Source organism: Zonotrichia albicollis, chromosome 6 (assembly GCF_047830755.1).
Source record: "Zonotrichia albicollis isolate bZonAlb1 chromosome 6, bZonAlb1.hap1, whole genome shotgun sequence".
Classification (NCBI taxonomy): Eukaryota; Metazoa; Chordata; class Aves; order Passeriformes; family Passerellidae; genus Zonotrichia; species Zonotrichia albicollis.
This window is the reverse complement of record NC_133824.1, coordinates 17585114-17612764: the sequence shown is the minus strand read 5'-3', so window position 1 is coordinate 17612764 and position 27651 is coordinate 17585114. Positions and strand designations below refer to the sequence as shown.

Sequence of the window (27651 nt, the reverse complement as noted above, 5' to 3'; positions counted from 1 at the left end):
AACAACTTTGCATGAATTTCTAATAATTTCAGTTACAATTCCAAACTTTTCCAGCTCAGTTTATTTCCTAGAAGTTTTATTTGGTGAATATTGAAACCTACATTTCAAACTTCAGAAGTAAAACATTTAATTCTTATATTTTAAATTTGGACTTATTCTTGTTAATTGTATTTCATGATGTGTCAATATTTTCTAACAACTACTATAGTAAGTTCTAATTTTACCTTTTAATTTTTAAAGTAATCAAGGCCAGCTGATACTTAAATGCAAGTTGAAACATGTTATCTCATTTTCTAGGTCAATGTGTCCCCTTTGTATTGTAATGAAACAATTTGACACTTCAGCAGGGTGATTAAAACAAAAAGAAGGTTGCTTAGCGTGTTATTAGAGTGCTAGCCATTTTCAGTCCTCTCGTTAGCTGGAGTCTTTTCCTTGACCCTGAAAACCTCTGATCCCCTAATTAATGAGACAAGTGCTTGTATTCCTTTCTAGATCAAAGCATTACCTGCTAGTATTGTTGGTGAAACAGTTGGATGTGTTGACACTTTGATATAGAAAATAAGATGAGCTGTTGTAATCTGCACTAAGTAGCAGCTGCTAACGTAAAAATAACAGAACGGTTAGAAGTTGGATCTCATATGTGTCACAACATGACCTGCTCTTATCAGGCAGTGTGTATGTCTCTTACTGACATGATGTGTCAAATGTAGAAGCATTAAAAATAGTGTAAGATTAAAATATTTCATCAGTTTTAGTTTTTTTACAGAGTTGAGGGGGTTTTTGTTCATTCTAATTCAGAATGAAAGAAATCTTTTTTGGCTTCCCAATCTCCTGTTGCCCTGAGAAAACACCTGAGCTCTTCCTATCCAGCTAGTCTGCTAATATCAGCAGAAACATACTTCTTCCTAGCAAAAAATAGGAGCAATTCTTTGTTGTCTGTTTGAGGCTCCATTCCATCAGACCCCAGATGATAACATAGGACCCAGAGTAGTAAGACTGTCATTTTCCCCCTTTACTGCCATTTTTTCCCCTTTTCCCCTTTGCAGCTCTACTGAACATAGATGACTGAGAACATAAATTGTACAAATTAACTTGGAGATTCTCAGATTTCTCACACAACCTTCTTCTAATTCGTGGGAATATCCTGTAGCAGTAGAAAGCAAAATGCTGGTAGTGTCTATTACAGAGTCAAGGAATAGTGCATTAAACTCTTGCATTGACACATATCTCAGCCAAGCCAAGGGAAATTGTACTGGGTAGAAAGGGTGCCCATTCTAATTGAGTCAGTTATAATTTCCATGCAAATAAAGTACAAATAAGTTATCCACAAGAAGGGTACTTATTAAGCAAGGAAGTTATGTCTTAGAAAACAGGAGATAGAGAGACAAATGAAAATTGCCTGAAGTTAAGCTAAATTTCCCCTTGGAAAGGAAATTGAAACAAACAATAGTGTAACAACTGAAATGAGAACAAGGAAAGAGGAAATATGCCACTGGTCTGAGAATGGCACAGAGATCAGGGGTAATTCTGGATTAGGTCTAAAAGCATGTGATTTTAATTTTTGTTTCTTTCAGCATTGAGCAATGAAGATGCCAGCTGTGAGGACAAGGGTTAAGAAAAGTGAATGTATGCAAATGGAGTACATGGCAGCTGTTCAATAGATTATTGTGCTTGCATTGAGTTAATGCATGGTTTCCATCCCCAGTTCTGAAAGAACTGGTACCTGAAATTCCAGGAATTATAGTAAATTCTTTAATAAATCTTATGAGGCCATGTGCAGTGTAATATGACAGGGAATTAGCAGAGAGAGCATCTATATTTAGAAGGGGAAAAATCTAATTTTGCCAGCTGTAGACCAGTTAGTCTTTATTGTCCAGTCTTCAGAGTAAGTTTGGAAGGAAAATATTTTTAAAGCGTGGATCCATCAAGAGTGAATTACAGTACAATTTTCACACAAGAATGATCATGCAAGAATTCTTTGATATGATAACTGATTATTTAGACAAGGAAACTTTTTTAATATAACCTGACACATAAGCTTATAGGTTGTGCCATATGGAAAATTATTAATTTCAGTGGGGAATGCATATATTGTTATTTTACAAGCAGGCACAAGCTTAATGTGGGAAATGCTGCTTGCTGCTCGCTAGGTTCACCCAGCGTCTCTTGTTTGGAAGAATGGGCACGTTTAGCTCATGTCTGTCTGCAAAATGTCATGTACCCATGAAGGAGATGAGGGATTAGTCAAAGGCAATAAGGAACTAGTTAGCAGGAAGGCAGCAGCAAACAGATTTGAAGGAAGAAATGTTAAGGTCCAAGGATTTCACTAGTGGAATTTCTCTCCAATTTCTTACCAGCTGGTGCTGAACCAGTTTTCTTTAATGCTGTCATTGAGAACCTTTGGCAGGAAGAACAGCTATGTGCCAACAAAATTGCTTGATGATACAGAGCTGGGAATTGTTTTTAATAAGGCATGGAGATATTATTAATACAAAGTAAGTTCAAGCTGTCTTGCAGAAAGATTGGGATGGCCTCAAGTACTGGAAAAACAAAAGCAGTGGGGTGGAATTTCAGTGCCAAGTGTAAGGTATTATCTTTTCAGGATGAATAAGAGTTTCCACTGTCAACTGGGTAATACCAGTGTGCAGAACAGGCTGGAGGGTGACTGGGAACAAAAAGAGTACAAGAATGTGTCAGGTGAGAGGTTTCTACTGGCATGAGTACAGAGTACTGAGGAGACATGCATTTAAATTGATCAAGGTAATGAAGAGCCTGCTTAGTGAGAGGTAACAGAAAAGGTTGGTTGTTTATCCTATCTCAGAAAGGAAAAATAAGTGCTTACTATATATATATATATATATATATATATATATATATATATGTATATATGTTGTATATAAATGCACTAGAAAATAAATAAATTAAAATAAAGCTATGAAACTTTATTAGTGAAGTTAATTGGATTTTTTCTTTTGTATTGGATATTGAAAAGTCTTACAAAAGCTGTCTCTCACACAAAGGTGAGGTTCCAGAGAGAACCTGACAGCATAGGAGGCTGTGTGTTCTTATCTCTTTCAATTTAGATTGGAGTTGAGGGTGCTCATGTTTGCCCTAGAGGAATTAGGAAAAGATAAATACTAGTTTTGTCCTCTGTTTTCCTTTGCTTATGTCTTGTATTTTTCCAGACGTTGTGGTAAGAAAACGCGTGTGCATGACATTGTTCTTTAAATGTTTTGAAGCAAAAGCAACAGCAAAAACATCAGTACCAAGATTTTCTCTAGCTGAGATCAGCTATTTTAAGTTTGATAAATAGCAATTAGATTTTACATTTAATTGGAAAATTTAAATTTTCACCAAAAAACTGTTAAAATTCAAAATGAGAAAATAAAGAAACAACAATTCCCATTTGCAGGAAGGTGGACAGAGAATGGGTAAGGATCTATCCACACTAAACCAAATATGAAAGTGTAGTAACTTCTGGACAAAACAAAATCTTCAGAAATATTTTTCACAGTATCCAAGTGATCAGAATACCCTTTCAGGGTTAAAAAGAAGCTTTGCTGAGAGTGACACCTATACCAAAAGGTGACCAAGCTCACCTCTAAAGTGACCTTTTCATGGGAAACCACCACTAGAGGAACCTGTGTGTAATTCTTCTTCTTGCTTCTTCTTTACCCTACCTTCCAAAACAATTTAATCAAAACAAATAAATTTCTGTGAAAAGTTCTGATTTCCTCAGCTTGACATTTTCCAGAAGAACAATATTTTGTTAAAAAGTTCTCAAGCAGCTATTGTTATTACTAGAGGTGAGCTCATGCAGGATTTTTGCCATATGCAGTATGGATGGATTTCAATATATATTTAGGAGTCTTCCAAATTCTTTATTGTAGAGCAGATGCCATTATTTTAGTTAGCAATTTAACTTTGTGATGAGCACTGTTTTGCTTTCCTTCTTCTAGTGAAGGAAGACATCTCTGCCTTGTGAGGATATTTCACTCTTTTATTTGTGTTTACCACCCTTCAGGGCTGTGAACAATGGGTCATTTTGTCACATGGCTGCATGCTGTGCATAGAGACTCTTGGGCTTGGATTTTTGTTGGTCTCATGAAGCTCCCTAGTATCAACTCCACTGGAAGTTCCTGAGGAGGCTAACAAATGTCTGGTTTTCTTCCCTTCACTTTTTGTAGCTCTCGGGTTTGTTGTTTTTTTTTTAAATCCAAATAACCTGATTTTGCTGATATTTTTATTGGTACAAACCCAGATGCAAACCCAGTCAAATCAGTGCAGTTTTTTCTGCTGAAAAACTGACATAAATGATAGTCTTAAGGCTCTAATGCCTCTGACTCTTGTCCTGAACAGCAAGTGGAACATGAGGTGTATTTTTTATGATAGTTCTCCAAAGAGACTAGCCGTTAATCTCTCTGAGTAGGTGTGTCAGCTGCAAACATTTCCTTCCAGTCTACCATTTCAATCACACTTCACAGTACACTGAAAATTGGCAAGGATGTTAATTACTGGCCTCTAGAACAAACCACCTACTTTGATTCAAGTGTGTTTTCCAATTTTTAAGAATGTTGTTTCACCTACAGAACAGTATAATTACAGAAAATAGCTTGGTTTGGCTAACATCTTGTGTTCTGTGAGTTCTGCTTGCAAGGCAGCAAGCTGCACCAGGCAAGAGGCTCACCTGCAGAGGATTTTAACCTCTTTCTGACAGAAGTTAGGGCTTGCCAGCGTGCAGTACATTGTTTTCAGTATCAGAAGCTCAAAACCACTGTCACTCAGATGTTAAACATTAACGCTTTCTGCTTTTAAAGCTGAAGGAACGCCCCCCCATATAGTAAGAAAGTTTTTATTCACCAAGGAACTTCCTGTTAAAACTTTATGGATGTCTCTCACAGGAGCAATTACAGCAGTGGGTCCTGTGCCTGGGCAGTGCAGAACCCTGGGTGCAACATGACCCACCGAGCAGCACGGTTCAGAGACTGCTTGTGTAGCTGCATTTGTGCAATGCAGTGTTCAATAAAATTTGTCAGGAATCAGCCAAGTATCCAGGACATGATTAATCAACCAGCAGAATGAATTGCCCATAGATGACTGGGAGTTGACAGTAAACAGTAAAACACCTGCCTTGAAGACTTACAGACAAACAGGAAACAGAAGCAAGCGGGAGCCCTGTTTTAGGAGAGAGACTTTGAGGCATACAGGCAGAGTTGTTCATGCTTATACAGTGCGTTTGGCAGACTTAGAGGCTGAACTATGTGCATTCCCCTTCATGGGTTTGTAGCTCATATAACAGGTCTTTAATTTACCAAGAAACTTTTCCGCAACGCTGTCCTGAAGAGTTGGCAGAATCCACAGTTGGCATTTCTCACACATGTGCCTCTTGGTTAAGGGCCCTACAATTTGTACAATTAATAACTTACACCATGAATTAAAAACATTGGAAAATAGCCCAATGCTCAGGCTCATGTGTCAAGGAATTCCTGTGGAAGCCTGATCTTATTTGTTGTTACAATAATAAATCACCCACTGATTTATTTATATGGTACCTGGGCCCTCAAGGCAGCCCTGCAGTGCTATTGAAACTGGACTTTTAAAATTAATGGTGATTAAGCTATAGACCCATATTAAATCTGCATGAATACTTATTTCTCCCTGCCTCCTCTTTAACTGTAAGGCCTGTTGGGGCTGGCTACCTTCCTGAATTACAAGCCACATGCAGCAATTTCCATTATTGTCATGAGTCACTCTCCCTTCAGTGTAAATCAAAGATGGGAGGGGGAGTGTCCGGTGGGGATCACAGATGGGAGATGAAGGTGATTGCTCAAGGATTCCTTCACCCCTCTATAAACCAGATCCTGGGTAAGAATGCACCCAGATCCCAGCATGTACTGTCGGTGCCAGTCTCTGCAGTCCCTGCTGGCTCATGGCCTGCCACTGCTCTTCTGCTGCCAACATCAGCCAGGGGCTGCTACCATGGGAGCTGCCCTTAACAGCCAGGGAGCCATGTGCAGACCAGAGTCCTGTGTCAGTAGTTCATGGCCAAGGGCCTTGCTTCACTTTCTGTATGTTGGTCAACAGTTTTGCAGTATACCAATACATAAGTGTCATATGAAATGTGTTTGCTGATAACCACTTGGCTGAACTGAAGAGTTCTAACCTTAGGTATTCAAAAAACTTACATGGGAGAAGCCATTTAAAACATCATCCTGCTAGTGCAGAAATCATGAAAAAAATATAGAAAAATTTCAATGCTAGAAAAAGAAAGAATATTTCATAAGAATTAAATAGGCTGGGGTAGTGCTCGTTTGCTTCCTGGTAGCTGGTACAGTGGTGTGGTTTAGATTCAGTATGCAAATAATGTTGATAACTGATGTTTTAGATGTTGCTAAGTGGTGCTTGCCCCAAGTCAAGGACTTTCAGTGTGTCCTGCACTGCCAGTGAGGAGGTACACAAGAAGCTGGGAGGAAGCATGGTCAGAAAAATTGACCAAAGTGGCCAAAGGAACATTCTGTGTGATAAAACATCACACCCAGTATATAAAAGGGGGGGCGTTACCAGGAAAGGGTGTGATCACAGCTTAGGGACAGGCTTGGCATTAGTCAGCAGGTGGTGAACAGTTGTATCGTGCATCACTTGCCTGTCTTGGGATTTATCTCCCTCTGTTGCTCTCCTTTTTATTACAATTACTCATATAAATAATATTATTGTTGTTATTATTATTACTATTATTTTTATTATTATTATTATATTTTACTTTGTTTCAATTACTTAACTGTTCTTATCTCAATCAACAAGTTTGATTTTCTTTTCTTTCTTTTTCTGATTCTCCTCACCATGCCATCAGTGGGAGGAAGGAGAAGTGACCAAGCAGCTGCATGGTACTTAGTTCCTGGCTGGGGTTAAACCACAACACTATGTTACATACAGCAGGATAACTCTATGTGTGCAGTAATAATCGTTGAAATTACTGCAGAGAGATTGATGTGTTTTCAAAAAAGTGTGGATGTTCTGAATAAATTGGTTATCGATTGTTTATCATTTCACAGGCAGAATTGATAGCTTTGCAACAAGAAAAGGAAGCTGCTCTTCAACAGTGCAAAAAACTAGAAGAGGAAATCCAAACATTGCGTGTTTATTACAGGTAAAATGATTGATTCTAATATGAATGAGTGACTCATAGGGGAAATTTTCTGTACAATGTCTGACTGAGTGAGGAAATGGCCTTATCAAATAGGTATTTGTTGGAAAAATGTGAATACATCAATGAATCAAAGCCTGCATTTCTGCTTTACTGCTCACCAACCACCTCTTTGAAATAGGAGTCCCTTTCTTATAGCCTGAATTTTGTATTAGTTTCTTCTAAGGTAAGTGAAAAGTTGGTGGTTGATTTTTGCACTAAAAAGCTGTGCTATGGCAATGTGATCACTTAAAAATGCATGGACAAAAGAACCAGATTACATAAATGCTTGTTTCTTCCCTGATTGTTTGCACATACCTAACCTAGTCAATATAGATTTTGAAATAATAAATCTGTAATTCTAAAATACTGGTTTCTTCTTCAACCCCAATATATGTGCCTTTTAATTCCTCATGTTCTGTAGCAGTATGGAGAATGAGAGAAATACCCATTCTCATTAATTTAGGTGGGGTGCCCTGAACATTTGCATGGATCAGTGGGTTTTAGTCCCTAAGGAAAAGCTCTGTGTGGTCTAGTGAAGGAGTTAGGTTGTTTTATGGAGTGATGTTGGGTTACAGCTCTCATTTCATCCTGACCTCCTGTGTGAGAGGGGATACAGAGCTGCCAGCAGGTTAAAGGCAGGAGAATTGGCATCAACACAGCTGAAAATTGTGAATCTGAAGGCTGAATGTCTGTGATGAGGGATGTGGGCTACAGAGGTAAATAATAAATATAGTGTGAATACTATACTCATTGGAAATAAAGAGGACTAGTTATTTATGTCTAAAAAGCATTTGAAATAGCAGAACTGTGTATGTTTTCAGTATTTCAGCATTCAAAAATGAAAAATACTCAGGTTTCTAGAGGTTTTTCAAGTTTCCCCTTCTCATTAAGTTTATTAAAACCTTGGAGGGAAGTTTCAAAAACAACTTTTGTTCCTAAATCTCATAGGCATTTATTTAAAACCTGTTAATAGGGAATAGAAACCCCAAGCAATTTGTGATTATTGCATTTAATTAATTTGGTCAGCATTTAGCGTGTGCACAAATTATGGTATGATTTACCAAGCTGGAAAGAATTTATTATGGTGCCCTTATTACTCATTTTAGTGGGGTGGTTTTTTGAATAATTTAAAAACTGAAATGCAATTTTTTAAATTGATATTTTAGAAATTAAGAATTTGCTTGTGTTGGTCTATACACATTGTAGGAGACTTTTCACTGATTTTTGAGTTACATTTTTGGCCTAGGCTATCAAGTTTGCACTAACATTTGATGTTTAACAAGTACAGTAGGCAGCAACAGCCATTTACTTGTTGAAATGCTTTAAATCCCAGAAATATCAACAATAATGCCTTGCAGGAATCAGCATTAGAATGTATCATGTTATTAACTTATAGCTCTTAATTTGATCAGTCAAACTGTAAGCTGGCTGACAGCATTTGCAAAGTCTATCCAGAAGGTGTGGAAATGCTCACCTGATTATCCCCTGGAGCAAGAACTGTTGTAGCACTACAGATTTTTGCAAGTTATAACATCTAGAGTACAATATTTTATCTCCTACCTACCTCGCTGTTCTAGAGGCTGATGTGTCCCAGAGTGGACCCACAGGGTGGCTGATTGAGGTTGGCAGGGACCTCTGGAGGTCATCTTGTCCAGCCCTGCTCAGGCAGGGCCACTGAGACCTGGTTGCTCAGGTCCACATCCAGAGTGGTTTTAAATGTCTTTAAGTACGGAGATTCCACAACCTCTCTGTATGGAAACACTGTCTTAAGCATACAGACACATGACTTGAAAAGCCAGAGGCTGCCTGGAGCTGAACTTGCAAGGGTTGTAAAAGGCAACAACTTATATGAATAAGTGCATAAGCAGCAACATTTAATTTCTCAGGCCTGTCTTTTGATTTGGTTAGAAATTAATTGTGCCATTGTGAGGATTCTTATGAACTTGACATTTTGGTTACAGTTTCCTTTAAGTTACATGAACATCTGCAGCCCTTGTCATCCAATAGTGTGACAGTACTTTAAACACATGCCAAATGAAACAGAAAAGAATATATCTCACATGTACATAAAGCCTTGGGAACTGTACCAGGCCAAGGGTGGGATGGCCACAGTAAGTATGAATGGCAAGGTAGACAGTGCATTTCCCAAGCCATCCCAAATGAATGAAAACTTGCACTCTGATTTGTATGTGGAAGAGACTTATGTATAGATGTCTGCTGGGTCTTTTTATTTCCTCATAGTGCTTGCCATGCTATGGTAGTCTAGAACAAGCACTGGGAGTGTTTTTAGACAGTCTGTTTTGAACTGGGGTGGAAGTTTGCTGCTTTGATCCAAGTGGGTTAGCTGTATGATTTGCTGTTCAAGACTGTATTCCCTGGAGTTGCTTCTCTTTTTTGGATTTCATAATTCCCCAGTGAGCAAAATATAGGCTTACACACATGCTCCAGTCTTCATGAGAACTGTAAAGCTGCAATCTGACTATGCTGGGTGCACATTCCCTTCACCTACTATTCTCTCATGTCTTCACCAGATGCTTACACTTTCTGTCTTAAGCCCCAGCATGACAGGGGCTTAACAATTTTGGCTCATTAGGTGACTTCTCCTTTTGCTATTAGGTCTTCCCTGGCCTTACAAAAAGCTTTTATCCTCCTTTATTCTTTTTCTTCTTTCTTTAACTGAGATTTCTATGAGTCATGATTTAGGAATGGTAACCCCAGTTTAGTGGTCTTGCTGAGACTCTCCAAAACACATGCTACTCACTCATTCCCCCTTCCCCCTTCCACTTCTTCCCCTGCAACAGGATGGAAAAGAGAATTGGGGCAAAGAAGGTGAAGATCAGGAGTTGAGATAAGAATAATTTACTGCAAACAGCAATGAGAAAAGAAAATGAACAGTAACAGCTACAATATTAATTTTTAAAGCATGCAAAAGAGAGAGAGTGATTCACATGCACAATTCTAGCCCCAACCCAACCACAGCCACACTTCAGCCCAATGGGAAGGAACCCCTTCTCCCCAGAAAAGACTCCCTTCTCCCCCAACTGGAAAATGTCATGAGGTGGTACAAAATGTCCTCTGGGTCATAGCCATGCTCCCTCCTGGCTACTGCAGAAATTTACCTTGTGCTGGCCAGAACCAGGACACTACATCATCCTTTAACTTAGAAGAAACAAATTTAAGAAATCAAAAACAAATAAACAAACAAAACAGAACAAAACAACCCAACAAAAAAAAAACAACTAGAGGCTTCCATTAAAGCATGGAAGTAATACCTACATCACTTGTACTCATGCCTTAACACACAATAACATTTCAAGGGTTTGGTCACAAAAGTAATGACTGTGTGTATATTAACTATTTTGTATGCATACATGTGTAAATAATGACATTAAAATGTGCATTTTCATACCAACCCGACTTTCACTAACATTGGCATAATCCAGGAAAAGCAAAGTATCATTTGATCATACAAAAATCAGGGGAGAGATACTTAGGTCCAGACTATCTGTATGTGTAAGTAAGTACACACAGACATGCCTAAAGGAGGGAAACAAGTGGAGACTTTCAGGGGAAAAATATAAAATCCCCTTCTATTTTCTGCAGAGGGAAGATTCTTGGTATCTAGAATACACTATTCAGATTTGGGTCCCCAGTAAAAGTAAGACATCTATAAATTGGAAAAACTTTGACAGAGGGCAACTGTACAGTCAGGAAACCCTAGCATTTGCAATGTAAAGAGAGACCAAGGGTAGTGCTCTTGTACAGCCTGGGAAAGGAAAAATATTCTTTTCTTTGTTGGCTCCAGGGAGACCTAATGGCAGCCTAACAGAGTCTGTGCAGAGGTTGTCAAGAAAGGCGACCTCTTCACAGTGCTCCATGACAACAGGGTGAGAAACAACTGACTTGAATTGAAACAAGAGCATTTCAGACAGGTTACAAGGGAAAACTTGTTCCACGGGGCTGTCCATCGTTGGAACAAGTTGCCAGAGAGGTTTTGCCATCTCCATCCTTGGAGATTTCCAACATGATAAAGTTATGAGCAACATGGTGTGATCTCATATTGGTATCACTTTGAGAAGAAGTTAGGTTCCGCTGGAGACTGCCAGTGGTCACTTCCAACCTCATTATTCTACAATTCTCTGATCTGGTATCTTCCTGTGTTTGAAGACATTCATTTTTTTTCCTCCAATTGTGAAAGAAGTAAACCACACCTCTTTTCAGGTGAAGTGAAAAGCAAATCCTAACTGAAACTGGAGCTTCATGGAAAGCCATAATGCCCTAACCCAAAATTTAAATTAGCTTTTGCAGATATAATGAGGAAACATTTCTTTCCCTCTGACTTCTGACTTTTTGAAAAGAAAGTATATTCCAGAACAATTTCAGTCTTCTTTAGAAGGGACAGAGAAGTGAAATGGAATTAAAAAGGAGGAAGAAGCTAATTCAGATACATAAGGGACAAGAAGCTGGCTACAAATAAAGTTTGGCAAGTTCTGTGCTTCTGTTTGTTCTTCTTGTGTTGTCTCTGTGTCAAGTTTCAAAAAGAAAATTGCGTTTTCTGGATGCTAACTCAAAAATACATACCAGAAATTATAATTTGCATAACAGTTAGGAATAGCATAGAATTTCTCTCTTACTAATAGAATTGTTTCCACACAGTGCTCTTTAAGCTCGAGATTAATGCAAATCATAAGATTCTCAGTGACCAAAGAAGGCTATATCCAAATAACCAGTTTTGAAGTACATGGGAGTGTTAATCCCAATACCTCTTTCTCATATACCCCTGTTATTTGAACATCGTCACAAGTTTTTTATTTGCATATTTTCAGTTATGTGATCTGGAAATTTTATAATCAGGCTCCTTCTTCCCCTAGATTTATATGCTGAGTGCGACACCATATTGGTGTGGGGTATGCCTTTGGTCAGTTGGAGTCAGCTACTATGAAGAAAATTAACTCTATCCCAGTCAAAAGCAATATAATATTGCAAAGTAATTGGAATATGTAAGATATGGTGAGCATGGGAGCAAAAGATGCCTTATTTTACATTTATGTGATGGTTCTCAGCAATGAAATAGAAGATTAACTTCAGTAAGGCTCTTTGTACTAATAAGTACAATTACCTGAAATAAGTATTTTTAGATTCAAACTTTCAGTTAATAGGGTTTCTCTGCATGCAATGTCAGCAGTTTTCTTGCTCCCTAACCAGTTGTAGCACTTTATAAGTTAAAAACTATTGAAGAGATCTAACAGAATTTAAATCTACAAGTTTCAATGCTTACAATACTTCAACTGGAATACTTGGAACTCATGTTTTAGTGGCACAAGCAAATGGTCTAAATAGCAGTTGGTTTTATGGAGGTCCATATATTTTTCCCATGAAGTCTCTTGTAAAATGATATGGAAGTTCATTTTTTTAAAAGACTGAGATTGATAAATGTGAAAGTAGGAAATCAAGAAAGTTTTTTATTATTTTCCCAAATAAAGAACTTATAGGCTCAGGAGCAAACTCAATTTTCATCTTAATTACAGAACTGAATCACCCTGTAACAGGCGAAATAGATGAAGAAAGGTATTTTGTAAGCCATTACTTCTAGTCCTGAATAAAAAGACTTTTCTATTCAAGCTTTGGATACAGTTGTGTGTGTTTAATTTACTTCCATTCTATAGTTTCATGACTGATGTTATGGAATATAATACTCAGATGGTGCCATTTCAACCATGCTCCATGGACTCTGTGTATGGATATAGAATGGTGTAATTCTTGCTGTTAGAATGTTGCTTTCATTCCAGTTTTAAGGGCTATTAAAAACTATAAATTATTTCTGCCTAAAAAGTCAATATTCATCCTCACAGCCACCGCAGTAGCAAGTCAGAATACAATAAATAGCCTAAATAGTCAGATTCCTGTACTCTGACTGACCCCTGCTCAAACCTTTCAGCCTGTTTGTTCTGCCATCTCTCAGTCTTCTTCAGAGTTCTCTCAGTCTAGATTTTCCTCAGGGGAACACAACATGTAGCAGAAGATTGGGCTGCTCTAACATCCAGTTTCCCAGCCCAAATGAACTGGAACCCATTTACAGTGGGATTAGTGAAGCTGCAACCACTAATGCAGAGTGGTGATCTCAGTCCTTCCTCTGAAGCAATAGCAGGCTGCCTTGAGCACCTGTCCCAGCAGTTTACCTCAGAGAACTGGTCTTTTCATACCTGGTTTTTTTTATCTCACTTTTTCAGTTATGGCCGTTGACTCATTTTCCTGCTCTTTTCATCCTGTCTGCTTGCCTCTGTTCTGGCAGTTGCTGTCATTGTGTCAGTACTAGTTGCTTTAGACATGACATGGTGTAATTACAGTCATTAAGAAGAATGACCAAGTAATGGTATCACTGTAAACCACACAGTTCTTTTTGAAGAGCAGTTTTAGATCATGGAGAGGACATCAGTTGTGTTTTAAGTATTCTCTGTTCTTGCAGCAGAGACTTCTATTTTATTGAAGAGTTTCAGACACCTGACATTAAACATAAACCTTCAGCTAATTAAATTTCCCACTTGCAAGCACAGAATAGGTTCTTTTTATATACCAAAGAGATGAGGGGCTTGGATATGCAGTGGGAGGCCATGTAATACATGTTTTGGAGGAACTTAACCTGCTCCAGTTTGATCCAGCCAAGCATATAGAAAGCAGTGAATCTGTAAGGGAACACTAAGGTTTTTATTTGTCTTCTGTTATAATAAAAGAAAGGCAGGGACTGTCTCTCTGTTTGTTTATTGAACTGAGTGTTAAAATTAGAAAATTGGGGTGGAGAAATACTGCTGTCTTTAATACAGATTGGTTAAAGCCACATTTTCTCTCAGCAATCATGGGAGGTTTCTGTGAATTTTTAGTCAAATTGTGGGGTTGAGGGGAGCCAACACCCTGATTATTTGGAATCTATGTATTCAGTCTTCTCCTCCTCTGTTTTGTGCCACTTTGCAGTGAGGTGCTGCAGCCCCAAAAGAATTGGGATTTTAGGTGAGTCAGTCTGCAGTCTCATAAGCATTTTCCCACTAGTAAGCCCCTATGTCCCCTGTGACTTCTTTCCTTTGTCACTTTATTGCTTGTGCAATCACAGCTCTTGCTGGTGTCACAGGGGATAAAAGTCCAAGGTTTGGGGGCCGTTTCATGAACTGGATCAGACAGCCGAACGGGGGGAAGACTGATCAGTGAGCTGCTCTCCCTGGAATGCAGCTGCATGAGGTTTTGCTGGTGCTACTGAGGTGGCTGTATTTCTCATTGGCTTGGTGCAGGTGAGCAGTAAAGGCAGAGCCCTCCCTTGCTATCCTTGTATATTTCACACTTTATTGAATTTATTATCCTCCAGTCCCTGGCCCATTCCCAGACTTCTTGTTCTCCAGCTTGGAATTGATTATGGTCTCACTTGGCTCATTTGTTCAAATTTCTAACAGTAATATAGTCAGAGACACTGACTTTAGAAATAAATCTGTGGATAGAAAACTTTATTGGGAGCATGGCAGACCAGACTCACATCCATTCTCCAGTTAGTATTTGGCCATTTGCAAAGAAAAAGGATGGTGAAGAGAAACTCCAGTGTGTACCATAGGTTTGGTGCTTACAGTGGCAGTCTGGCAAGCAATGAAAAGGTGAAGCAGTATCTGAACCTGCTGGAGGTTCGTGGGTACCTAATTTTTTTGCCCTCCAATGAAATATTGTAGCCATCAGCATGTCTTTAAGCTTTCTGTGTCCCTCATTCATTTAGAAACACACAAAAAAAATTTTGAATGTTTTGCTTCTTGCCCTGACATGACTTTGAAAGTTTTCCTATCTCACTGGGAAAAAACAATTTAGCATGGAGAAACACTTTGTAACTCAGCTTTAGTGATTTATGAAAACTTTGAGAGAGAGGAAGCACTGAACTGTCAAAGATCCAAGGCACCTGATGGAATAACAAACCACCTCACGCCATCCCTGCAACCAGTATGCAATACACTCAAATTGCCTTGTGCTGCTGTTGGATTGGTCTGACTGACACTTTATGAAATCCTTGTGCCTCATGTTTCCAGGGGCTGGCTCTTGGCCCTCAGAGGTGCCTTGCCAATAGAAACACTAAGCAGCAGGACTGAGGAAGCAGCATGAATATGGACTGGAGTGCCTAACAAGCTCTGTGATGCAGCTTTAATTTGCACCCTGTGCTATGCTAAATCCACTACTGCTCCTGCTACTGGCTGTTATAGTGGCAAAGTTTCTTACATTTTTCAAATTAGTTGGGGACCAACAGCTTTTTGTGCCAAGTACTTTAAGGCTAGAGGTGCTGCACAGGTCCTTACACTGTATTGCACAGGACTTGAGCTGACTTCTCTACTTATTTGCTGTCGTGAGGTAATGTGAACTAAAACAACATTTACTTTGTCGTTTTTGTTGGGATGGGCCTTTTCACATGAGTTTCTGTTCTTCTCTAAGAGCAACGATTTGCTTGACAGAAAGGAATTCCTGGCCATTGGATGCTGATATGGTCTCACGACTCTGTATGCAGGGCCCTGCTGGCATTATGTTCGCAGCTGTCCTTTGCCTGGCTGATTCCCTCACCTTCTTTTTTACCTCTGCTCTATGAGGTTTTGTGTTATGACTTCCTTGGTTTCTCAGTGAGCTGAAAAGTCTGGGAGAGGTGTAACTTTGTTCCATGCTTTTGAAATAAGCACACAGTTAGGGATATCTAGGAACCATTTTTCAAAGTCGATTAAAGCGTAATAAAATTGAGTTCTTGGAAGGTTTAAAGTCTCTGGAAGAACTACCTGCAATCAACCCACTGACTGCTAGTGGTAGTTTGGAGTAGATAGCAATACAAAGTATGAAACTCCTATAGAAATACTTGTAAAAATTAGGATGAGGATATCACTAAAGTTGATATCTATTCTATACAATGTAAGAATGCACAAAATCAAAATTGGAGAATCTATGCAGAGTATATGCAGGATTATGAAATCTATTATCTGTAGAAAGGGTGTGTGGACAAAGGCTACATATTCTAGTTCTACCATTGAAATGTTGAAATGATGGATGAATATAGATTAATCACATCACTAAATTCTGCTTCAGCTGCTTTATTTGTATAAACTGAATAAGAAGTTTTACCCTTTTGCATAACACCTTTAGAGACTATGAATATGCAGGTACTCTTGCTTTAAAATGAGAGAAGGAAAACAGATACAGAATAAGAAGCAGCCCTCTCTAGAGCAAGTTAAAGAAACACAGGAAAACCGTGTGTGTAATAAGAGCTATTTGGAAGACAGATTTTCCCATGAGAAGTTAGGAAGAAAATCTAAAAGTGCAAAAAAAATTGTCTTGCCCTATAAATATTGTATGAAAGGGAATTCTTTTGTTATTAATATGATATTTAGAAATATAGTAATAACATTGTCAGGAGGACTTAAAATGCCATTTCATTTTCTTTTGGTTTTTCCCAGGACATGTTTTTATGTTAAAATGTCAATTCAATTATTTTGAAAAATCATTACTTTGATGTGTTTCAGTTCAATTCTCTTCAGCTGAAGAGCTGAAATCAAATGGCATTACAGTTTGAAATACTGTAAGGTGAAAGAAAACTTTTCACTTAAAAATGTGCCACAGGAGGACAGCATATTTTTTTTTGTGTTGGAATTTATATTTCCCAATTTAAAAAAATCTTTGGTGAGAAGACCTTCTACATGAGCAATTTTCAGTCGGTGCTAAACATAACATTACTTTTCTTACTCTGCATTTAACACTGCTCACAGTGGAAAAATGTTAGGGAGTATCTAAGAATGCAGGTGGCAGAAGAAATCCTCTGCCTGTCACAGAACACAAAACAGAAGGCTGCTCACCTGATTTGTTTACAAAGAGAGAAGCCCAAGAGTAAGGTATTTTCTTTATTCACTTTCCATCTAAACTTAGAGCTTTTGTTAAAGTGATAAATGCATGCCATGCCTTCTACTGGAAAAATTTCCATTTTAACTTTCCACTCACTAACTGCTTTTCTAACTAATGTGATAGAGGTGTTGTGTTTTGGAAGGTTTCTAACCTGTGTCCAGCATTCCATAATGATGTGTTACTCATCTGGTATGGGTAGTTCTTCCAGCATAGGTGTGAAAACTGTCATTTTCAGGAGAGTAGAGACCAGCTTGGAAGCTTCAGCCACAGTTTTCCAGTGAATAAGTGGGCCTGCTGGGATTTGCTCAGTTCTGAGTTTCTCAGATGTTTGAGTAAAGTGTAACATACTAGTAATAGTTTGCTCTTACAAGCAGCCATTTACATGGTCATGGCAGGAAGGAGAACTAGCACAGAGCCACTTGTCTTTTTCCTGATGCCTCAAGACAGGCATGTAACCAGGCATGTAACCCCAGGAAGGGGTTGCTGTCTCATTAGCAGAGGAGCTTTTATGGCTCTGAGTTTGGAAGGAAAAGCCACAGGAGAGGGAGGGAGTTACACTGAGTGAATCATCAGTGTTGTATTTTGCTTGATAGCAAAGAGAAGCTCTTCCACTGCCTGAGCCTTTCATGTTATGGTTTCATCTTTTTTTCTCTTAAGCTGTACTGTATCAGCATTACAGAATGGACACCCGAGAATGTTTTCATGAATGACAAAGAAGTGCAGGGTCTGCTTCTTGTTTGTTTGTTTATTTATTTATTTATTTATTTATTTATTTATTTATTTATTTATTTATTTCACACTGCTGCTTGGTATGACAGTTAGTGAATTGAAAAGTACAGTATTGTACTGTGAAACACTAAAAGTTTCTCCTGGTTACTGGTGGCTAATGTCCTGAGGAAGAGAGCCAAGAAAGAGATCTCAGAATGAAAAGAAACCTACAAGCACTGTAATCTCAGAGTTGAACTCGCTGAGGTTGCTGACATTTGGAGCAAATGAAGTCGTGCTCTGTCACACAGGTTCCACCACTGTGTCTGTCCAGTCATCAAGAGAGATACTTGTATGCAGTTTTTACCATTCTCTTAGGGCTTCTGCTTTGATTTTTGAGAGCAATTTCTTGGCTGTGGTAATTAAAATAGATTTTCTTCATGCCTGACACTGTCATTGCTGCCAAGCTTTCATAGTTCATAGCATGTGTCTGTACCATTCACAAGATACCACAAAAAAAAAAAAATACTGATCACCACAAAATAAGCTTTGAAATGGCCAAATTGTTTCAAAAGTAGGAGATAATAATGGCAATTGTGTAAAATGTGTTAAGAAATGTTATAATGTTAAGAGCTGTAACTGTAATGGATCTCTCTCTTTTCAGTGTAAATTTGTATTCAGTGCTGGCCAAAATAGGCTGGTATATGCAAGCGGTATCTGCCCAACAGTCAATAGTCTAAACTGAAAATACAGTAGTTTATTTGGATTTTCTCTGCTTCTCTTTTGTGCTTTTTTGTTTATTTTTTTAACTAAGCAGGAATGTATTAAAAAAACAAACCCCTAATTTTTTTTTGGGGGGGGGGGTTACTATTTCTGATGTTTGCAGCAGGAAAAGAAATCCTTTTGTTTCGTTTAACTATTCTTTTGAAATAGCATAGTAAGTAACAAGTGTTGGGTAGAAACAAAGCAAAGTCACAGTTGGATGTTGCTGTTATAAGATAGGCGATGACAATGGTATCTTTTTAGTGCATCTCTTATCTGTGGTGTCATTAAATCTAATGATGTGCTAAATAATAAAAGCAGCCTTATCACATTGCAAGGCTTTGAATTGTCTCAAAGTTGCCATGCCTGCGGGTTCCCTTTGGCTTTTGGACAGGGTTTGGAGTCGGAAGGAGCTGCAGTTCAGAGTGCATTTATGTGATCAAAGCTCTTTAGACAGATGGCTGCTAGCACTCCAAAATGATTAAAATATGTTCCAAGCAACATCAGTCTGTGGGCTTGGGGACCCAACCTTTCATTAGTCAATAAAGGGTCTTGAGTTCTTGAAAATGAAATCTTTAAAGGCTAATAAGGCTGCTGGTTTGCTCTGAGCTGTTTCTTTGGATTTGCAGTTGTGGATTGGAATTGGGCCAGTATCTGTCCAATAAATATGAGGCTTTAAAAAAATCTGGTTACAAGAGACCGCCCAGCAGATCTGCCTGCTAAACAGTGTGGCCAAAATTTTCAGTCTCATATATGTAAATTTAGACACCTGAGTTTGCATGTAGAGAGCTGGGAAGGGACCCACAAGTGCCCCTTTGAAAAAACAGTAATTTTCTGGAGCAATAGTTTAACTGTAGGTGCCAAATCTGGATCATTTTGACCAGTATAATTTTATTTTTAAATGCTTATGTGTTGACTAAGGATAATTCTAGAATACTTTGAGGATACAATAATCAAGAGCATCAAGCAAGTTTTCAGAGCTTTTAGAAACCAGCAATATTACATACAGCATTCCCAAGTGTTGTCAGTACTTGCCAAATCTAAATGTGTGATAGTATAGTTGGGTGCTACAGTGTGGCTGTGTTTATTCTCTTGTCTACACCTGGCTTGTGAAAGAGAGCAATGGGGGGCTTGTGCAAGTGTGAGGTGTCTGTAACCTCTGCAGATTTATATCAGGGCAGCAGCATTAAATGCCTTTAATAAGATACGTGTTTGAGCCTTCTGTTTCTTTTTTTTTCCTTTGTCTGACAGAACATAATCTGCTCTTACAATCTGCAAATTTCTGAACTTGAAGTGTTCTTACCCAGTAGAGACTTTCTACACAAGGTTCAAAACCTGAAGATATGTAAATTCTCTCCAAAATGCCTCAAGATTTAGCTTGCTGCTGTAGAATGTATTTTAAAACACATCAGAGTTTTGACATGCACCAACAGAAGTAAAACAAGTCGTGGTGATCCCATTAGCTCAATGTGATCCCATTAGCCACATTGTTCAGCCTGTCTTCTTTCACCTTGGGAACAGCTCTTGCATTCCTTTTGTCAGGACTTGATGGGGCCAGCAACTGAAGTTCTTCCCCACACACACCATATTTACCCCGGGAATGTCATACTCCATTTCTTTTCCTCAGTGTCTCCCTCTGAAACATTGCCTGCTCTGAACTGCCAGTGAACTTTATTCATCATAAACATAAGCAAGATGTAACTGTTTTTTGATAAAGGTGCATCAGGCTCCAGGTTCTGATTATTTTAGTGAGCTGATTTGGTTTTTATTTGTTGTAAAGTATCTGGGTTTTATGTCCCAAACCTTTTTGTCCACCATCTAAAAATCCTGCCATTTATTCTGCTCTTACAAATGGCTTCTGAACTGTATCACATTTTCCCTAGCTCTAGACATAAGTATTTTGTTTCTGTTCTTCAGATTCCTGCAATGTATTTTTTTTCCTCAGAAAAAAACTAAGAGCTCATTTGCTACAAAGTAGGGAAAACAAGACAAAAGCCTACAGTAAAAGCCCAGGATGTTGTGCACATGCCTGTTTCTCTTAGTGCCTCCATTTCTGGAGTTCCTTATGAACAGATATATTTACCTTGGACTTGAGAGTTCTCACAGTGACTTAAGTGTGCTCTGAAGTGGTCCTGTTATTTTATCTCTGTTACTGTTCTGCCTCCTAATCACCTAAATGAGTCAGAACTTCAGAGTAAGGAAATGCACAAAGCTTTCATCAAAGTGATATGATTATAGGGCTCAACAGATCATGAACAACTAGGACTGGTAAAAAAAAGACTATAAAGGGCAGATTCACAACGTCTTGAGAGAAAACAAAATTTCTGTCCTTAGGAATTATCTCCTTCTTCGTATCTCCTAATGTATTAGACTTTACATTAATCACTTTTCCCTCCATTCCAGGACATCATATGAAACTTTTTGCTAATCAAGCCAGCATCCTGTATAGTCTGGTTTTTTGGGGGGTTTTTTGGATCATTTTTCCGAGCTTTGCAGAAGCTCCATTTCAAACTATGCCATGTAACAAGCAACTGCTGCCGAGTGCTTCACCCATATTTGCAGGTCTGAGATTTCCAGAGAACTGAGCAGGACTTCAAGAGCAACATGAGTCTGAAGAAGTGGATGATTTTATATGTGCTGCTTAAGTGCTTGAGGGATTCCTGCTTTGAGTGTTCTGATTTTTCATTGTTTTCATCTGGAGTTGCAAGTCCCTGTAAGTTGTAAACACCAAGTCCTAAGGGTCTCTATTTGGGGAGTGGAAATTAAGGGCCTCCTTTGGAATGTTTTTTCTTTGCCTCTCTATTCCCCTGGCTGTAAGATGTAAATAGTGCTACTCGTGCATTTTTTGGAAAGTGCTTTGATTTAAGTTTTCTTTATTAGATTCTGCTAAATATTAAGTGAGATAAACCTAAATTTATCACAGTAGCTATTGTATTGCAGCAATCCTTCTGAAATGCAAGTACAGAACTGCCTTTTCCAGATGAGTCATACACTGTGAGTGCCCCATTAATACATTTAATGTTTAATGACCAACTGTTTCTCCTGCTTCCTCCAAATTACTGTAAAGTTACTATTCCAAAGAGAGAAAGTAGCTTTATATTCTGGAGAAGACTGTGGCATTCATTGCTTTCAGTGAGAATGTAATCTTAAACAGTTCATAGGATTTCCTCTGCTAAAAGGCAAGCACAAATTTGGAAATCTCTGAAATAGGAATGAGGCTGCAAGAGAGAAAAAAAAAGGTATCTGCTGTTGCATTAGTTCAGTTTGGGGCATGTATGTGTGTGTGTGATCAAATTAATGTGTATATATACAACTTTGTTGTAGAAATGTTGCAGTGTTCCTTTTTTTCTGTTTGTAACAGTGCAGCTCTTTATGATTGAGGGGAGGGGAAAACCTGGTTTTCTGAAGGAGGTGTTGAGCCTGCCAAAGTTGATGGAGGTGAATTTGGACAGCCAATTAGTGTGGGACAGCTAGACGGGAAAAGAGAAGAATGTAAAATTACTAGATTGCTACAAATTTATGCTTGCCAGAACAAAACAGGCAAATTGTTTGTGATTTTAAAGACCCTGAGTTTGCAGACTTAAATAAAGACATGCCTTAAAAAAAAATCCAATAATATGTTGGCATAATGATAATTCTTTTGAACATTATGCTAGAGAAAGGGTACAAGAATGTCAAACATTTAAAAATTATTTTTACTCAGTTAATTCTTCCATAATGGACGTTAATACTGTTGACATTACTCATGGATTGAATGCAAGCAATTTAGACAATAGATATTATCAGGTGCTAATAGATCAAATGTAATTATTCTTTGTGAAATAATTTTACATAGTTTAGCAAAGTGGTTTCAATTATTCAGTGTAAAGGAAAATGCTGAGTAAAAGTGAAAATACTGAGCTTTCTCCTCTAGGGGCATTATATGCATTTCTAGATCATATTTTGTCTTCATAGCAACCTTTCCTCTATTGCAGCTTCCAGTACAAGTTATTACAATTCTTTTTGCATAAGATAGGTCATGTGAAGTTCAGCTGTAGGTGGGGCCACTCTGGTTGATTGGGGGACAGTCTTAATAGATCCATTTCATTAATTAAGTCATGCATTTTTTTATTAACAAAACCTGTATGTCAGGTTTAGCCAGCTGGGAGCCATTCTTATGGTTGTTATCTTTGTCAGAAGGAATATTGTGAAAATAAGGAATTACTGTACACGCATTAACTCCTGATTAAACAGAGGAATGACATCCGCTCACTTGCTGTCCTCGAAAAAATATCTTTGGGGCATATCATGGTGTTGATTCATTGATCCTGATCTTACATATCTCATTAAGGTAACAACTATGTACATTGTATTGAAAATATACCGTGAAGAACTTGTGTTATACCAAATCTATGTCATTGAAACAAACAAGGTTGAGGCCAAGGTTTCAAACATCTAGATTATTGATTCTTTCTTTTTATTCCTGAACGAATTTTTTTGTCTTGCCCATATTTTTGGCTGCATTAAGTCATATTTTCCTGCATTTTTTCTCTTCTGGTCTTCCATTCACAGAGATCAAGAGGAAGTAGAAAGGTTTCCAGGAAGTATTTAGTTGTACTAGGCAGCCAGAAGGTCGCCTGCTTATGGCCACAGCCTTTAGTTACTTGATACAAAGAAATTCAAAGCAGTGGGAAATGCACTAATGGCTTCCACTGTCATATTAAAGAATATTTAACTGGGAGGAGCTTTCACCAAAGAGGAAGAAATTCTGTTAATTTGTCCTTCATCAAAAAGACTGTAAAGGATGGATAACAAGGTTCATGTTATCTGATTTATCTTTTTTTTGCTTCTGAGGTAGGCAGGATCTTAATGTTATCCAGGCTCATATAAGATAATCTTCTGTTTGTTTCAATCATATTCTGTAAATGAGACTTCCATCCTAAGGGTTCTGGTGGAGATAGAGAAATATATATTCTTCCATTTAGCTCTTTTTCTCTACTGTCTGTACCAAAGGAGTCATTTGACCATACTTTTACAGTTGTGACAGTAGAATGAGGAATGTCATAATGTAGGAATTTAGTTTTTGTCTCTTGAGCAATGTTACTGCTCATATCAGAGGAAGATATAATATCTATTGCATGTGTATAAGCATAGTAGGCAGTATTCATACCAATAATTATCTTGTCCTGTTCAAAAAATAAATAAGGAATTGAAGAGTGTTGAATTCCGTGTTGGCCAGATTTCACAAGAGCTTTCATATTCATTCAGTTTCCTTGTCAGGTCCTGAGAAAATAATTAATTCTTTGGTTCAGTGCAGCCAATATATTTCCTGCTACAGTTTTTCACTTTACCTGCTGGTCATGGAGAAATGAAAGAAAAAACTGCAGTTTTTCTTGTGAAATCCTGTGTCATAAAGTGAAAAATGTTATTTTCCTCTTCAACCAAGCTAAATTAAAGTGCACAACTATATTAATTTTTTTACACATTCTATTTCTATAATTCAATGGTCAAAACTCATGAGGGTAAAGGAAGAGAGAGGTAAGGGAAGCTGATTTAAAAAGTTTAGGATACAGAAATCCATTCAGCACTTTATAGCCTCTTTCCAACTCCTATGCTTGAGAGCTTCTCTTCACTGATTTTTCTCCAACAGCCACCAGTCTAATGTCTTGCTTTTCAAAAGGTATGAAAGTTGTGTGTTTTGGCTTCCAGTCATGTGGCATATCCAGCTGATGGGCCCTTTCACTGGGAGGAAAGAAAGAACATCTCAGAAAACAAGGATGTTTGTGCTCGGGGCAGATCAACAAAGCACAGGAGGCTTCTGTCACTGCCTGTGCCCCGTGGTGACAGTGGTGGCTGAACTTGCAATGGGGAGGCAAAAACTTGTGAAAAACTGTTTTTTCCATGGAGTTCCCAAACCTGGATCCCAAACAGGTTCCCAGACCTGTCTGCTGAGGTTAACCACGTTGATGTGCATTGTTAATGCTTGCATACTGTTAATTTGCTCTTTAGTGTCTTTCCATGAACAATAATTGGCACTGAGATCTGAACCAATCTGGGCTTCAGATTTCCAAGATGGGGGACATGTAGATAAGAAGAAGAAGAAATCCAGGACCCCAAAAGTGTCGATTTTAAAGAAAATTAGCTAGGGAAAGTGTCACAGTTTGACGTCTCAAACCACGACAGAAAGGCGCTTTATTCCCAGTTTCAGCATGGCAGGCAGAGTTCTGCATGTTGTGACTTGCTCAGTACCACAGAGAAGACGTGAAATAGAAGAGGGAATTCAAGATAGGGCTCTTATCCCCAATCCACTAAATCATTCCCTTAGCATGTGCCCTTGTCTCACGTTAAGGAGAATGGCCCAGACAAGTCTGCCCAGTTGCTTCAGAAAGCTTTGGTACAATAGGGAAGCAGACTTCCCTTATATTAAATTTCCCAGGCGCTCCCTTTATCATTTAAGCCATCATTTTAACTGCCTTGTTTCATAGTGCTTAACTGTCCACGGAGCTGTATGATTTATATGAGCAAGGGTTTGGCAGCAGCAGCTAGGTAAGACAGGACTTACTGAGTAGTGATATGTTGCCATTGTGTCATTTACATGGCGTTCAGGAGGTAAGTTGCTAAGTGTGTATCCACACAGCAATCCCCAAGCCAAGGGCATTTTTGTATGCACTTGGAGAAGCCATGATGGCATTAGTCGACATTTTGGGTGTCTTTACCCATGTGGAGGACAGATTTCAGACTGCAGCCCATGCAGTCCTCCTAGTGAGTCACCAGCCATTGCAGAGTAGCTTGTGTTGCTGGGTACAGTACCAATAAAGTGGGGAAACTGTGCTGGGCACACGCACCTAGAGTTCATCAATACCTCACTTACTGACACTCTGGTGACCAAAGCTGGGCATGGGCTGGAGCACAGCACACCATGTTTGCTTTTCATCAGAGTTGCATAATATTGTTCAGTACCACCTTTGAGTAAGATCAGACAAAACTGTTCAAAAACTCTGTTTTATTTTCTTGGGACAGGAAAGGAGGTGTCCTCAAATTTTAAAAGTTACATTTTCTTTTTCTTTTTTTTTTAATCATGCAAAGATTTTTTTAACCCACTGAATCATTCATTCAGCAAGAAAGTAGGGACGAGGAGCAGAGCCTCATGTGATTCCCCTTCTCAGGTTAGTTACACTAAGAGCTAGCTTTAGGACTACTTTTTGTAGCTTTAGGGCTACTCAGCTCATCCATGAGATCATCCCTCTCTGAAATACCATATGTATTCAATTATTCCATCTTTGAAACACATTCTTCTAATTGCCTTCTCCTGGAGAGACTCTTCCTCAGCTGGATGTTCCTGGCCATGCTGGAAGGCAGGGCTGGCTTCCAGCTTGGGGTCCAAGACAGTTTTGTCTCTTGCTTTTCTGATTCAGTAGAGGAGTTAAGCCAAGCAATCACAATAGCAAATCAGGACAGCCGTAAAATTCACGATCATGTCTGATTTATAAAGATAACATTGTATGAAGTACAAGAAATATTCTGAAGTTTTTAGTAACAGGCTTTCCTCAGCTGATCATTCCTAAATGGTGCCATGTACTTCACTGCTTGATTAATTTATATGCCTTTATGATTTTAAATAATAGCGTTTTCACCAGAGGCAATTACTAGTGATTAGAAAACTTCAGGCTGTTCACTTTATCTATGCCAGTGTTTGGGAATTATTCCTGTGATCTTTATTTTTGAAGACTATTGAATGGCATCAAGAGCACAAAGGAGGCCATGTAAACACTGGGGGAAAAGTAATGCTTATTCTTCTGGGAAAACATTTATGGTGATTCACATTTTGGAAACTGAAACACTATCAATGTTTTATTCCCAGATTATTTTCCAAGAAAAATCTTGGATCCATTGCTGAATCAGTTCCTTCAAAATACTTAGGCTCATATTGAAGTTGGATCATACAGAAGAGGCTGGAAAACTGTGCTGTGGGAGAGAGTCAGACATTCTCTGACATTAGCACAGAGGCATGGAATAAGACCATCTAAGTGTCTAAGGTGGTCTTTGCATCCTACCTGGCTCTAGCAGAGGGATACCTGCATGATGTGAAAGGATCAGGACAAAAGTTTCTTTGTTAGGAGTCTAGACAGGCAGCTTCATACAGAAAAAATAGAAAATGGAAACATGCTTAATAAAACTTATCACATGAATATACCCACTTGGAGATGGGAATATTCAATGTATGGGTACAAAAAGTCTCTGGATCCTAGTATAACTATTTTAGAGTCGGGGTTTTTTTTCCTGTGAAAAGAAGCTTAAAGTCCTACGTTGTCTTGATGTGAATAAGAGCTAAGAATTTTTCAGAAACTGAAGCTTTGTAAGAAAATCTCAAATACGCACTTGTATAACAGGTTTTGAGCAAGTTTGGCACAGTATTACTAGTACAGTATAAAGGGCTAGGTTCCTTGATGTATATTTCTAGTTGGCATTTTATCAAGGAAATAAACTTTGGGTTTTCTTTATATTGTGACATGTGGATTGAAACTACATTTTCTCTGTCCAAAACCTTGATTTAAAAGCATTAGATCATTAAATTCAGTGCTTTTGCATAAGACTAAAATTGTAACCGAACAAATTATTTATGCAGATAGAAGCAAGATAAAGTTTCTTTCAAGAGTTCTTTAACATATCAGATTGATAAGAGTCAAAACACCTTTACTGCCATTAAATATTTACCAAGACTTGGCTTTTGGAAGAGGGGCAGTTCAGTGCAGTGTGTTTGGCTCCATGCAATGCTATTGATTAGCTATCAGAAGGACATAGTTAATGGGTAACTGGAGGTATTACAGAGCTCTCCACATTCTTGTCAAGTCTTTTCTCTGAAGATGACCTAAAATAAAGTCAGTTACAACTGGCGTTCACCTGAGACAGATTGCACAAGTTCGCCTACGGTATGAACAAAAGGTTCACAAGGATCAGTTGACCAGGTCTTAGGCAATCCTATCTAGTAGTTGTCATCACTGCTGGACTTTAGAACTGCACGTGTTTACATTTAATTAGAAAGAACACACAGTTTACATCGCACAGTAGCTATCGGCATCGAATCAGAATTGATTTCCGCTCTCTTTCTCAAATGGCTATTT

At 38.4% G+C, this 27651-nt stretch overlaps 1 protein-coding gene across 7 annotated transcripts in view; it reads left to right on the top strand.

Moving 5' to 3' along the window:
* Positions 1–27651, top strand: part of MIPOL1 (mirror-image polydactyly 1) — a 180954-nt gene that overhangs the window by 126856 nt on the left and 26447 nt on the right. For 6 of the 7 annotated variants that reach the window (XM_074542654.1, XM_074542656.1, XM_074542652.1 and 3 more), the window contains one exon: positions 7053–7147. The exons of the other annotated variant lie outside the window; for it this stretch is intronic. In XM_074542654.1, coding sequence (XP_074398755.1) covers positions 7053–7147 — 95 coding nt within the window. The remainder of the gene's footprint in view (positions 1–7052; positions 7148–27651) is intronic. 7 annotated transcript variants of the gene reach the window in all.